The following is a 16,000-nucleotide window of genomic DNA, read 5'->3' on the forward strand; positions in this document are numbered from 1 at the left end:
GACATTTCACCTACAGGTTTTGATACCTTTCAGTATGATTTGTGACCCCAAAATAAATTACTAGAATGTTTCTATTGCTATTATGTTTCAGTTGGATGATAAATAAATAGCAGGAAAATAAGAATCCTCTTAAATATTAAACAGTATGGTAACAGTAACACATTCAGTTTATATTGTTAAAATAAATGTCTAAAACAATAATGCAAATGTGGATTTACATCCAGTAAATATATACACAGACTACCCAGTATTATGTGGGCATGCACACAATAATTTGCTGAGAATTATTGTTCAGCTAGGATAAGACTAGTGCCAGCAGTGTCCACATTGTAAACAGGCATGAACCTTGATACAACAGATTTGTGTAGATGTTCTTTGGACAGTCACATTTCCAATCCTCTATAACATTTCTGGAGGAACAATAACTCTCAGCCCTACCTTCTATTTTTGCCAATACATTTACTTAATAACTCTGTATTTATCATCAAGCCTAAAGCAACATGCCTCCCCCTAAAATGCTGCCAATTGATTGTGCTGTCTTACTCACAGGACTGCTGTGTCTACCAAAAATATTGAAATACCTTGGTCTGAAATGATTTTTTTTATTTTTTTTCCCTCAGTTGCGTCTAAGGGACCGGAAAGATTCCCCCCAGCTGCTAATGGATGCCAAGCACATCTTCCCTGTCACCTTCCCCTTTAACCCATCATCTCTTGCTTTAGAAACAATTCAGATCCCTGGTAGTCTCAGCCTAGGTTTCATCTCTCGTGTGTAAAGAGAACCACGCTGCCTCATTCATTTTGGATGTGAATCACCCAGACATGTAAGACTGGAGAAGCATTATGGAGTCCACCACTTCATCCTTAGATACATGGCTCATACACCTTCTACAGTTTGTATATGATGTATAAGAGACTGGTAGAAAGATGTCATTTGGTACGCATCCAGTGGAATTGTCCTTAAAGCCTATTGTTTAGGTAATTTGCCTTGATGTCAAAACCCCATTCTGGGTCACCAGTTATATTCCTAAAAATAACCATTCCCTTCCTGATAGGAGCTAAACAAAGGTTACATGTAATGTATTTAAATACATTTTCTTAGTATAATTACAGGATTCGCTGGAAGCAGAAAGGAAGCTATTCTCTGTTGTGGTAGACTATATGGTAACAGGTCATTTCATCACTTTAGGTGTATGAATAACTGTGTACACTTGTAACTATAGCCAGACCACACCATTATTTATGTTAAGAACAATTCTATAAAAGTATTGGAAGAAAAATAAATCAGCTTTATGTGTATTGTAGATGATGTTTATTTGTTAGCACTGTGGTTTACTATGCATATAAAATGTGCTGCTGTGTTTTTGTGTTGCTCTAATGTTACAATATCCGTATTCGGCACTACACAATAAAATATTCATCTCTTTATTATCCAGTATGTTTACAGTCCAATGTGATCTGTTTATTAGGGTAAGCCACAGAGTAGGCTGGATTCCTTATCTGGAAACAAGGAAGAGGCACCTTAAGCACATACAGATTACTGATTGCTGTTTTTAAATAAAATAAGTAAAATATAAAAAAAAATTGAAGCCTTAAAGAACAAATAGATTCTAGTAATATATTGTTAAAGGTTATGTATAGTCTTTCCTGGCATTTTTTAAGTCTGTTTGAGTGTTTCAGTTCAACACAGTATTTTTTTTTTTTTTTTGCAGCTGATAGTTTTAATGATGTTTACTGTGTTATTGCTGTATTACATATTGTTATTGAGTTCTTTTATTTATTTTTACTGCTCTGGTGCAGAAAAGAGGAGAATTTTAGGAGGGGGAGTGGACTGATTCATTCACTAACGGTAAATTAGTTTAGAGGAAAGGTTAGATTCAGTATTCCTTGTATTTGCATCACTCACTGCTATGGACCAGCATGCAGAACGAGGCTGTACTGACGTAAAAAACACGACGTATAAGTGCATGTAAGGACACTATATTACTTGAAGTAATGTGGTGCACACTTCACATATACACTAATTTTACTGCCAATATTTAATCACAAATAATGAGACCTTGTGGCACTTAAAATTAAAAAAAATGTATATGCTTTCATGTTGGGGAGTGTTTTTAAGTGTCAAGTTATCATGTACACGTAACTGGTGCAACCTGGTACAGATATTCCATATTTCCAAATATAAGTAATTAAGATAAATATGCTTGTTGTAGTTTAAGAGTGGATACACATGATAATTTGGTTATAAGCTGTATTTACCATAGGGCCAATCATATTATAATACCTAGGGCAGCATGGTAAAGGGGTAACGTCAATCTTCAAAATGTAACATTATTTTGTTTCCCCTGCTGCTCAATTCTTTCATTTGTGGCTAAATTCAGAAAGCAATGTATTTGGCAAAGGTTATATCAGTAGGAATCAGAAAATTTATTTAGTATCTGTGATACCTTTTTTTCTCCTGTTTTCTTGCCTGAACAGCTGAAACGTTGCTCTTCTTATTAAGCTGACTGCCTGCTGCCTCCAATAGTGTTATATTTTTAAAATGATGTGGGTATAGGCAGAACCTGGGACATTTTATCACACACTGACCCCATTGCCAGGGTAATCTTGCCATACTTCCTGTCCACAAAAGAACATCAATTCTCCTGCAAGATTGCTTGTTGCATCCCTTTTTATATTTAAATATCCAACAGAAAACCTGGAACCCCCTATAATAACTAGAGCAGGTGTGCAAACCCAGCAACTGACTTTCAGAGAGCTCATCATACCATTGGCTTCTGCAACATTTCTCATATCCATTTTGGGGTGGCTGAAACTTTAGCACATTTTTATGTGAACATTATATGTGAGGTAATTTACATTTTGCTCTGCTGATATTATTATTGTCTCTGTTCTTTCTAATATCTATTAGCTTTTTTTGTAAACTTATTTTCAGTGGGTTAGAATAGGTATATAGCCTTCAATATTTATTATTTTCCAACATTGCTTTTTTATACAGAACTTCTTAACCTGCTTTTACATGCAAAATTGGTTGTGGTTAGTATGACCAAAGAATCCGTTTTTCCTCTAAATACACTTCGGTAAATGATCTCATATTTATGTGATCACTTGTGTGCAATGAGAGCATCAATGGGAGGTCACAGAATTTGTTCCAAGACTGACTCTTTTCTTATGAACTGCAAGTTCATGTTTTGTTGGATCTTATTAACAAAAAAAATTCTACTGCCAAACTAAACAGGTTTAGCCACTTTTTTTGTAAAATCGACATCTTTGTAAAACCTAACAGGCAGTAAATCTGAACCATTTTGTAAGATGTACACCCTGTTTTTGCTGTTGAGATGAGTAAGACTTTTTTTGTAATTTTGACCCAAGCCATTTTGGATGCAGATAAGCTACATGGTACTAATCGGCTACATGGCATTTTGGCACTTTGCTTCAGCAAAGTATAGTTATGATATAGAAGGAGGATCTTCCATAAGCGGGTAAGATAATATATTATTTAAACCTAAAGTGGCATTAGTTCTGTTTTTTTTTTTTTTTATGAGATAAGATTGCAGAATACATTTTGCTTTTGTAGGCAATACTTGAACTGCATATTTAAATTTTGTAAAAGAATTCCTCCTGTTTCACCTTCATCTTGTGGTTATTTTTAACACATACATGTCCTACTATCGTAAAGTTTTTTTTCCCACCTTTACCTGGCTGAGAAGGTTGTTAGCAGACATTAAAATATCTAATAAAAGGGGATCACTTGAATTTATATGTTGAGATGAACAGGTGAGAGGTTTGCAGTCAAATTTACAGCTGAAGAAGAGAATCGTTCTAAATTAACCTCTTAAAACACCTACCCCAATCTACATTCTGTGTGGAGAGTCACAGCACATTAAAAATACAAAGCACCAGATGCTGGTTATCATTCCATGTGGATTGATTAATGGAAAAAAATGATCTTTGAAATATATTGTTCCCCGTGCATGAAGCTATTCTTCAAAGTGGTCAATGCACACAATGTATGATACAATGTTTCTCCTATTTTCTTCATTATAACATTAAGATGTAACTTATTCTTTAATAAAGTAGATAAAAGAATAGGGATCCTAATTCATACTTATCCTTGAAAGAATAAGGTTGATGCTGAAAATGATTTAGGCAATAATGATTTTGACGTCCATATGCTAAGGGTTATATTCTGTACTCTGTAATGTCATGCCTAGCACATGTTTGCATCATTAACAGTGTAACTAATAAGCTATCACTGCAAACTGTAAAAAATAAAATCATTTCAAGAATGTAATGTCCAATTTCTTTTTTTTTTTTTTTTTTTTTATGAGATAAGATTGCAGAATACATTTTGCTTTTGTAGGCAATACTTGAACTGCATATTTAAATTTTGTAAAAGAATTCCTCCTGTTTCACCTTCATCTTGTGGTTATTTTTAACACATACATGTCCTACTATCGTAAAGTTTTTTTTCCCACCTTTACCTGGCTGAGAAGGTTGTTAGCAGACATTAAAATATCTAATAAAAGGGGATCACTTGAATTTATATGTTGAGATGAACAGGTGAGAGGTTTGCAGTCAAATTTACAGCTGAAGAAGAGAATCGTTCTAAATTAACCTCTTAAAACACCTACCCCAATCTACATTCTGTGTGGAGAGTCACAGCACATTAAAAATACAAAGCACCAGATGCTGGTTATCATTCCATGTGGATTGATTAATGGAAAAAAATGATCTTTGAAATATATTGTTCCCCTTTTTTTTTTTTTTTTTTTTTTTAAACAAACTAGTGCAATGTTGTTTTAATGTTTTAAGAAGCAATAAATAGGCGCAATAATTTACTTTACCTAATGTATTTGTCCAAACAATATTCAAACATAAATTCTAATATGTTATACCACCAACCCAGAAACTGCAAATTGTTATAAAATTGCATGAAAATTACTGGCTATTCACGGAAAGTACATGCACTTAGTATATACAGAAGGGTTACTGGCTAGCTCACACTTTATCCTTCAATGAAATCACTACAGGTGCTGCAACCTGGTTTGTGGTGCTATTGCATTTTATTGAAACAGCCATGATCTTGCTTTAGTGCCGTCCACTGAGCTCTTCCAAAGCTCAGTTGACATAGCTCATGGAGAGAAGAAATAAAGAGGGGGCAGCAGAACAATTGATCCACCATTACTGAAAGTGTTTGCTTCCTGTTGCAGCACATCTTACTAAAAGAAAACAGAGAATTTTTAAACCAATGAATATATATATATATATATATATATATATATGGAAATGATATAGTAAATGCTTCTTGCTGTTGAGTTGGATTTGCCATGTTATATTCTTAGTTATACATTTTATGACCTTCATAAAAATTAGGCCACAATATAGATACTGTCATGGATACTGTTATGTTGCTGCAGTCCAGGTCATTGTTTTTAGATTTTGCTGGTAAGTATCATAGAAAAAACTGCCAATGGCACTGCCATTTAGTCCGATGTCCTTATAGCCAATGTGGGTCCAAATGTTATTTGTAGTATCGGCAATATAACTTTGACAGGGGTGAATTATTTCTAGTATAAAGGCAGCCAGTGTTTTTACAAAATACAGCCAGACAACTTTTGGTTTAAGCCTTTTTATTGCTATCAGAGAACATGTTCATCGGCTTGCTAATGTGCCAACTGACACTTTTCTATACTCTACTCTTGCTTATATACAGTAATGTGTAAATAGGTTGACTTGTCCTTTTTTCCCAGCAGCAGCTGATATGTGCATTAAATTAGTAGCCGAACAAATGGGAATTTAATATATCATTCATAGTATATTAATGCTGCCCCCCATAGGTTATTTCAAATCCTCATCTTATCATTGGATAATTATAAATTCCTTTTTAGCTGTAATTATTAAAAATGAAGAATGAAGTGCAGGCATTTACTAACTTTATCTGGTTTTAGATCAATTTAAATACCTGATTTACTTGTTCCAGTTCCCTGTAATCCACAGTACAAATGCAGTCAGGCTGGGAAGCCAATCAGGCCGCATTACATAGCACAGTGCTGTACAGTGACCATGCAAGAGTTCTTCTGCTTCATCACTGTCCAGATATAGGTTGGTTTGAGTCCCATATCAAGTTCTTTGTTGTTAGTAGAGGCAGAGCCAACTGTTAGACAAACTTTTTCATTTTTTTACAGATCTGTTAGCAGTGCTAATCTACATTATCTAGTTAAACAGGAAATTCTTGCTGAGCTGGAAAAGTAGTTCAGAAGGACAGTTTTTCTTGCAAAGAGCAAACATCTATTCTTAATAAAATGCAAAATAAAGTTGTTTGCGTTTGTCATCCTGCTAGGAAACTTTGAACCATAATCCAAGCCCCTTGGGTATCTAAAGTGCCTAATATTTGGGTTATTATCATTTTGTCAGCTTGTCCTACCAGATACACTGTTTAGTAAAAATATCAGGATTGTTTAAGGATTTTCTATGTTTTCTGAAGACCTTTCCAGTTCCTGTAATACTTTTTTTTTAAAAGATCATTCCTATCATTAAGTGCTACTACACTATTCCCTCAGAGTAAAAAAAGTAATAGTAGCCATTAAATGGTTATTGTTACTAGAAATAATTCTGCTCTGGTATTTCATGACAGTCATATGACATGAGTGATTTCATGTGTTTTCTACTGAATTAATAGAGCAGACTAAATTTGAAAAACCTCTTCAGCCAAGATCTAAAGCCAAGCCACCATACAATCTAGCAGCAATGGTTCCTACTGAACAACTTTTAGAATCCCTAGGGACGATATGCAGGTCTTCCGAACTTCCTGATATAAAAAAGAGGCAAAGTATTTTACTGTGAGGGCCTTTCTGTAACACCGGTCTGTCTGTCAGTCTGAAAGTGTGGTTGCCAGCTCCCAGATCGTAGAAGACTTCTGCTGTGCACCCGGTAGTGGCAAACTGTACCATGCATAACCAGAATTGTACCTAGCTGCCGTGGCCACAACCAAATCTTCAAACCACTGTGAGGCCAATAGCGACATGTTACTTTTGTGTACCATGCTACAGTATGCTGCAGCTCATGCAATAAATGATTCCCAACCTCTCATGTTCACATGAATGGGACATCTCCAGATAAAGTGATAGGACAGCTGTGTTATGCAGATGTATCAAACTAGTGACTGTACCTTTAAAATGAATTCCTACATTTTGTTCATGACATTCATTATTTACTGTCATACACCAGATCTTACACTACTAAAAATACAAACGAAAAATATAAGCTTTTATTTCTGACCTATGGAAAACACTAATACCCTAGCTGTCACACAGGTCTACTAGCTTTAGTATTTTCACCCCTAGAACATGTAGCTTATGGTGGCAAGGCTGGCAGTGGTATGGCACACATTGTTGACTGGGTGAGTGCTCCTAGAATTTTGGGACAGTTGGCCTTACTTTGTTCTTCATATAGTGGCACGGAATGAACACATTGTCTCTATGAGCCCTGGTGTGTATGTTGTGGCTATGATGTTTGATCCGCTTTGTATGATACCATGCTGACTTTAGGAGGGGATGGGGTGGTAAAGTGGTGGTCACCTAGTGACCTAGTTATATTGGACTCTGCTACCTTAAAGCAAGTTTATATTAGTTTTGTTTTTTTTTTTTAAGTGGTACTGCTTAAAAAAAGTTGATATTGAAATAAATAAATGAATCCTTTTTTAATCCGTATCTTGTTTTTTCCAGGCAGTTGTTGGCTACAGCATTTCCATGGCTTTTTTTCAGAAGGTACATGCACCCCTACATGCACTTGAACGTAATCCTCTTTTTGCAAGGTAAAAAGAAATGCACAGCTCCCCTAGGGTGGGCAACTTGCAAAACAAGCTTGCAAACTATTGCACAGATCTGTAAACATGTGAAAAAGCCTTATGGGCCACCACCTATTACCAGGGTTCACAGCAGGAATGTAGGAGCTGTAAACACCTCTTTTGTTACATGCTAATGTGAACTAGCATTAAATGTCCTCCTACATTCAGATCCCTGGATTATCATTGTTCAGTTCAACAAAATATCCCCATGTAAATCCTATTCCTCTAAAAAAAAAGAAAAAAGAAACACCTAAAAAAACCCACAAAAATGATAGAGCTCCAACACTGGGGGAATGCCTAATACAGGGGTGCCCAACAAGTGGAACACCATCTACCTGTGGATCGCAAAGGCAATGCGAGTGGATCGCGGAGCCCGGCCCTTGAAAATAAACTCTACAGCAGTTATTAGGTCCAAATACCGTTCCACCATGACTGATGATCATTTGGAAGTCTGTTTGAGGCATGGCTACCAGCAACTATTGTCCGGATTATGCAACTTTGGCTGATTCCATTCAGTTTAAGACGTCATCGGAGTAAGGTAATGGCCAAAAATGTACAGAATTGTATTGTGCCATAATGTTCATGCTGTTGTGCAAGGTAATATATACTTGAAATATAAAGTATACTCAGTATATATATATATAAATACATATATGTATATAATTGTATTGTTAGTAGATCATTTTGACTTGGTCATTTTAAAAGTATCTCGCAAACCAAAAAAGTGAGTGCACCACCTGTGCTAAAACCAGATCTGCAGCCCTATTGGGGAATGTTCTCATGATCAATGCAAGATTTAATCTACATATTATTAGACTTTGACTTGCTGGTTTGCATATACAATATTGGGTAGTTTCCAGAGCACCCATTCAGATCACCACCTAGGATTATCTATAAAATGCATATTGTCACTCTTCTACCTGAACTCCTAATTTTATTATGTCACATAGAATGTCTCTCTCCTGTATGTCAGCGTGTTGTAGTTCTCCATCCCGTCACTTGGGGGTGCAGTGTGCGGTGTACCCGGGTCAGGTGCTGTCCCAGCCCAGGCGCGCGCCGCTCACTCTACACTCATCCCACAGGGCGCGCGCACCCTTCTCTGCACCTGGGACAGGTAATGCGCGGGCACGCCTCTCCCCTGCGGGCAATGTGCACGCGCACCGAACACCCCATGGGCAAGCAGTGAAACTGTGACCGCTCCTTCCCGAGGATTCACGTCAGGGGAGTGCAGAACGGCCACACCGGATCGTCCATCCCTGCGGTCATCATGGCTCTGGCCGAACTCTACACCCAGGTACTGTCTCCTCCCTGACACGCACACAATGCTCTCCTCAGGTAGTGCAGCTTCCATACAATGGGGTTAGGTGTACACATCACATAGTGGCTGTGGGACATGTTGGAATGTCAGGACAGGTGTCAGCATTGGAGGCAGATTGCTGAATATTCTATTATTGGGATCATCAGGAAATCATGTCACAGATCTGATAATTCTGGGAAAAAATAATGTGAGAACACTTCCTGTAAGATGTAACAATAGATCCAGCTATACAGGTAGTTCTGTTCTATTGTGTCCATATGGTGTATTCATTGTACTAATACATGTCTAATGACAGAACCTCTGGGGGTGAGGGATGTGCACCCCATCTTTTAGTTGCTGCATGTGTCCCCTATGGGAAGACTCACCCGCTCTACTTGTTCTTGTCACTCTTGTAACCAGTCCTGGGCAAATTCTAAATTTTAAAGAGGAAATGAACCTAAAAATGTAAAAATTGTGAGCAGAAAAGTTCATTTTTGCCGAGGGGTCAGGTGATGTCTCTTTTGCAATAAAACAAACTTTCTTGCCTGTTTGCAATCTTCTGTATGTTGTACTGCGCATGCACAGCTCAGTGTATGATCCTGGCGTAGCTGAAAAATGGATAAACTCCCGTGCGCACGTGTGAGAGAAACGTCATACTGGCCTAGCCAATCAAGATGGCCCAATCTAGAAGAGGAATGAGTGAAGAAGTCCGCAAAGGAGAAAAGAGAGATGAGCTTAGTTTAAAAAATTTCAAACGGGCAAGGTACGTTTTTATTATTGCAGAAGAGACCGAGCACATCCCCAAAAATGAATACAATTTTTATTTTATTTTTTTTAAGTTGGAGAGATTTTTTTCCACTTTCTGTAGATTTGGCAAAGACAATAGAGATAATTCCCCCCAATGGGAATATATGTATACATATATGGGACATAAATCACCCTCTATAAGATGTCAGGGATGCAGCAGTGTCATTCCTGTGCGCATGCGTAGGTGTTACATTAGAGGCGACCGCCCTATGGCAGAAGAGGAGCGAAGTGATGGAGACCATATTGGTGCTAGATGATGTGTTGCTGGGTGGTGATGGGGTTTATTCACATCACTGACTGATTAGTCTGTGCATACCTGTACATTATAGAACAGGAACAATTACAAAAATATTTTCCATATTTTAAATATATCTTTATTGGCAGAATAAAAAAACCATATAGCATCATACAAATTTACACATCCAAAGTACAGTACAAAACATAGTGTCATAATTACAGAAACATAGCGGAATTAGATGGGAGAAATAACAAATAAAAATATGCACTGATAAAACAATAACCTCTTCTGCCACTCCTCCATTTTCCGTGTGATGAAAATAAACATTTTAATAACAACAAAACTTAATGAAAGGGTAAAACATAAAACAGATTCCCTTCTTTTATAAGGCGCTGCATATGGAAGAAGTGGCTAATACTCCTGATACTGCTAAGTCTCACATGCCTCTCTTTTTTTTAGATTTGGATAGAGTGGAGAAGGTTTATATTCTCTATCTATTTATTGCCATCTGTGTCCCCAATGGGAAGTTTCACCCTTTGTTATTAAGAAACTGGAGGCGAAATCCAAAATGTTACAGTCATCCCCAAAGGGAAATGGATTGTTGGAGATTTCCTGTAACATCCTGCTGTATGAATAGGACTTTAGGTAATGAGAAATTTCCTTAGTGGTACACAACAAAAAATAAACTGATTATTATAGGTAATTATAGGTAGAGTCCTTACCATGAAGCAAAACATTTTACCTTCTAGTATACAATAATAACCGAAATGCCTGCCCCAGATTGCAGGAACAGAATCAGCCAGCCATGTTCAGCAACCCTGCACAACTCCTCAGTGACACATTCAGGGACCCCAAAGGACAAATACCTCAATGACAAACATTCAGGGACCCCAAACAACAAATACCTCAATGACAAACACCTCCGGGACCCCAAAGGACAATACCTCAATGACAAACACCTCGGGGACCCCAAAGGACAAATACCTTAATGACAAACATTCAGGGACCCCAAACAACAAATACCTCAATGACAAATACCTCGGGGACAGACCCCACAGTGACGTACCTTCTCAGGTACAGACCTTTCAGAGAGTGACATTCCCCTCATTGAGTTACCACCCTTTCAGGAACAGACCCCTTTATTAGCAGGCTCCTCAGTAATGGGCTGCTTAGGGACAGACCCCTTTATGGTCAAACACTTCAGGGGCTGACACCTATGTGGACAGCTTAGGGACAGACCGCTCAGTGACATACCCCATCAGAGACAGCCCACTCTGAGTGACAGACCCCACAGTAACTTACCTTCTCAGGCACAGGCCTTTTAGTGAGTGACATACATTTAACTGAGAACCCCCCCCTCTTCAGGGACACACCTCTTCAAGTAACAGGTTGCTTGGTGCCCGTTCCCAGGGACAGACACTTCCATAAGTCAGGGACAGACCCCCCTTAGGGAAAACCCCACACCAGACCTCCAGTGACAGACCCCTGTAAGGCCGCACTACTGCATCCTCTCTCCTGTACCTGTCCCCATTCTACCTATGTCCAAATACTGAGGGAGAAAAAGTGTCTTGCTAGGTAATGAAGGCCTCAGCTTTGTGCCAGTAACCAGGATATAAAGTGGCCATGCTCTTGTAGACTGGTGGTTGTTACAACAAACAGACAATGTAAGTGCAAGCACTACTTACCTTGGTTGCCGGCTGGAAGAAGAAGTTTGCATTACCTACCAGATTGCTGGAGGTTACCACAATCTCTCTATATACCCCAGGGCTGTTACTATCAGTGTGACAGCTCAGTCCTGTGCAGCACAGTATGTGTCTACTACATTGCCTTAGCTTCTCCTTCTGTAGCACAGCACCCAGCCCTGACATGAAGCTGTCCAAGGTACAACCAAGCCAAGAAGAGCAGGGTTTGGGGGACACCGAGCTGCAAAGTTTTCAGCCAGCAGTGGTGGAAGAATGTAGGGAGATGTAAAGGGAAGCAGGGGTGCAATTTACCCCAAAATGCTTGAGGCAAAGGTTGTTAGCATCTAAGTTACCGAGCAGTAAAAAATCATTGCTTGCAGCATATCCTCTGTGGTGGAAGCTCAGTAAAAGCCAGAGTTTTGGTGTTCCAGCATTAAGAACAGACAACAAACAGGAACTGGACCAGAATATTTTAGTGAAGGGTTATTACTTTTATTCCATTCCTTTTATCTGCTGTCTGTTCTGTGAATGCTGAATAACTCCTGGACAAACAATGAATAAACCCTGGAATAATGTCAATATGCTGCAGGTTGTTAAAGCTCCAGCCAGTGTGGCAGCTGAAAGGGGGGGAAAGTTTTCCAATGTGTTCCTATGACAACTTACCATTTCCTGTTAAGTCTACAGATCAGGAAATGAACGGAAATTTCCCTAATGAAAAACCAAACTGTAACTATTTCACCTCCCTCATTCTGTTCAGAAAGAGAAATAAATTATTTAGGCTGTAGATATATTTGACTCACACACAATGGTGATTCCGTAACTAGCAATTATTAGCAATGAAGCTACACATGGCTTGGAATGTGTGCAGCACAGACCATTCTTGGACCCTTTTTATTAGTAATAAGCCCTTTGTATATGAAACCTATGCCCCGCTCATCTATCCGATGGTCATTTCGAGTGACAGATAAATGAGTGAACATTCTACATACAGCGCTGTTCAGTTCCATGTAGACGGGAGGGGGAGGATGAGCGAGAAGCACCTGTGAACAGTGGTCAATCCTTATCAATTGTTCATCAATCCACCATGGTAAAATGATGATTGATGTCAGGGGACTGCTGACAAGCATGACCATTTTTCTCAAGCAAGAATCATCTGATGTATATACATAATTCTAGACCATTTTTGGAAAAGGCACAACTGGGAATCACTATTTGCCAAAACATAACGGTGTTCAGTACATTTCACTTTAAAGTTTCCTTTGATATATAACTCAGTAAAACAATACAAGTTCCCTGGTGGACAACAAATTAAACTGGCATGGCCAATGTTCAGAGCCTGTATTCTTGTATCATAGAGAACCCTATGAATATGTCAAGTTGTCTGCTCATACATGTTTTCTCTGTGATTGTTCTAGCAAGAAAGCATGATAATAAATAATACATGGCATCAACAAAGCTTTTGAATACCTTATTACTAGTAGAAGTTTACTAATAACTAGGAGAGGGGGCTAAAGGAAAGGTGATCTGTGTCACCCGAGGGCATTCACAATCTCTAGAAACAGGTGATCTGTAAAGCCTGCATTTGTTCTGCTACACCCTTCGTATTGCTTTTTATTACAGTAGGAACCAAGCTGGTAATTTTGGTCTGACAATAGGCTAAGGTAGAAGATATTACATGGAATTTTTCAGGATTTAGCCTATGTTTTAGTTCTGGGTTGATACAGAACTCCTGCTTACCTGCTTCGATCGCCCGATTGGATTATTAATCTAATTCACACTATTTAATTTCAGCAGCAGGAGAAAGAATTTAAAAAAAAAGGTCAGAAAAGGGTTCCCCTTACATGTAAAAAAAAAAAAAAATCAGTGAGGGGAGTAGGCTAACAAAATGATGTCAACTGGACAGAAAGGGGCAGACAATACTAAACAGAAATTTCAAACATTCTAACCCTTCATACTCAAAGATTTCCCATCATTTCCTGACCTGACAGGCAGTAAGGAGAAATCTCCTAAACAGGGACAAGTCAAGAGTTAGGCTAATAGCACTGATAGGTATAAGATGACAGTTCCCTACTCTGGCTGTATTTGGTGTCTTCCCAAACCAAGTCCAACCCTGCAGTTTTTTGTATCCATATCTACACATTGCTGAGATACTTTATGACCACCTATGTTTATATAGGAGTACATACATAGAATGCGTTAGTAATGGGAATCAGGGACAACTCTGTAGAAATTTTTATGAAGAGTATTTGATTTTTTTTGATTTATTGGTCCATTAAATGCATACCAGAGATCTGATGGTGACATGGCTGGTTATTAATATTAAGTCTGATGCATTACTGGCTTTCCAGGTCAAAGTTTTTGCTGGCTGGGAGGATACACAGGTTAGTGTGCATGGCAGAAGTACCTTGGCCCCAGTCTAATCAGTGGTCCCCTAATACTGTACCAATAAGAGACCCCTCACACCTTTGCAGACTCAGTAATGCACATCATAATGCTTTAAATATGTACATTGTTATTCATTCTGAATGGTTCCCTGATTCACATATAACGTATTGCTGTGGTGCATTCACATTCACATATACTGTGTTGTGGGGCATTGCTGAAATAAGTGGATTTTTCATGGATTGGGATATGGTAAGAGCTAATTTAAAGTCAATGAACTTAAAGCAACCACCCATAACACATAAAAACATAGGTGTAAGTAGTAGTAACTAAAGCAACTCTAAAAGTAACTTTGATCATAAATTAGAGAAAGAGATTACTATCTAAAGTACCGCAGCATGAACTTTTCTTGTTTTTTTTTTTTTTTTGCGTGCATTTATCTATCTTGGTATGTAAGCAAAAATATGAAGAGTTTGCTGTACACAAAACAAAATACAGCAATTTATATAAACTGATGACCATATAAGAAGAAACAAAATGATCCACCAAACAATAGACCAGTAATCAGAGGTTAAACAATAAGTGAAAGGCCATATCCTATCTAATCAGAGAAGAGGATGTTATGCTGAAGCTATAAAATAGCTGGAAGGATTATAATATTTAGTTTGCTAATAAACCAATAAGACCTGGCTGGTGTTTACATGTCTGCTTTATATAGTGTGTCATGCAGCATATGCCAGGCTTAGACCCGGACGTACGTCTAAGAGGCAGGTGCTGCGTTAGCACATCTAATGCTACATACAGAGCTTCTGCAGGAGAGCGATCAGGTAACCGCAATTTAAATCTAGACTATTATAGGTCACATTTACCTTATTGTCTCCGACTGAGCTGAACAACTACCAGGAACCAAGTAACCTATCATATACTGTAAGAATTAACAGATAGCGAAAAACTTTTTAGATTCTTTTCTGTTGTTTTCTTTGGGGCATCTGTTCTGTGAATCACTTAACTTTCTTGTTTGGTCCTACAATGGGCTGACTGACTTGTAAAATCTGTGCTGATTCGTCCCTTCCAGACTTGTAGTTGTTTGCCCTCCTATTCTTCTATTTTAGTATAGTAAATATAATAATAACTAATTATTAATGCAGTGAGTGAATAGTAATTATGTTTAGCTAACTAGAAGTTATCTAAAATCATTTTATGATCAGGTGTAAATGTTTTAAAAGCAGAGAAGCATAGATGTTCACAGAAAAATTTCCATTGGAGGGGACAACAAGCTCTGTGAACTAAAGAGGCATGGCAGTGAGTGAATCAAAGTTCCTTGGGGGAGAACTGTGAGACCAGAGCTTTCTGGTAGCAGGAAGGGGCTATGCAATGACATCATGATTACTGGCTGCCTTTATTGGTGTTGTATAGGACAACCATGCCAGTAATCAATACTTGTCCCTTGTCAGCACCACCAACAGAGGCACATGGACTAGCTGCTAGGGGAGCTAGCCTACAACTTAAACTAAACCCCCAAATTCTCAAAAAGAAAGGTGCTACTGGCAACAGTACTTATCATGTCTACAGATTGCATTCTTTTCCAGCCAGCCATTCATTAACAAATGTACAGTCTCCATCTTCCTGTGTATTGGGACTCCAGTGCCCTACAGGGTCCTATCGAGCCACACTCACCATTGCACTTCTGGCCAGCATTATCGGAAAACCTCTTAGGAATAGGATACAGGACTTCCCAATTAGAAGTT

General features: G+C 38.2%; 2 protein-coding genes across 8 annotated transcripts in view; both read left to right on the forward strand.

Annotated features, from left to right (window-relative positions):
- Nucleotides 1–4,286, forward strand: part of MYO5A (myosin VA) — a 105,785-nt gene extending 101,499 nt beyond the window's left edge. For all 7 annotated transcript variants that reach the window (XM_072402366.1, XM_072402367.1, XM_072402368.1 and 4 more), the window contains one exon: nucleotides 621–4,286. In XM_072402366.1, the coding sequence (XP_072258467.1) occupies nucleotides 621–773 (153 nt within the window). In that variant the 3' untranslated portion in view covers nucleotides 774–4,286. The remainder of the gene's footprint in view (nucleotides 1–620) is intronic.
- Nucleotides 4,287–8,919: 4,633 nt separating this feature from the next.
- MYO5C (myosin VC) overlaps nucleotides 8,920–16,000 on the forward strand; it is a 66,572-nt gene continuing 59,491 nt past the window's right edge. The window contains exon 1 of the mRNA XM_072402373.1: nucleotides 8,920–9,140. Within this exon, the coding sequence (XP_072258474.1) occupies nucleotides 9,114–9,140 (27 nt within the window). The 5' untranslated portion in view covers nucleotides 8,920–9,113. The remainder of the gene's footprint in view (nucleotides 9,141–16,000) is intronic.

This window comes from Pyxicephalus adspersus, chromosome 2 (assembly GCF_032062135.1).
Source record: "Pyxicephalus adspersus chromosome 2, UCB_Pads_2.0, whole genome shotgun sequence".
Classification (NCBI taxonomy): domain Eukaryota; kingdom Metazoa; phylum Chordata; class Amphibia; order Anura; family Pyxicephalidae; genus Pyxicephalus; species Pyxicephalus adspersus.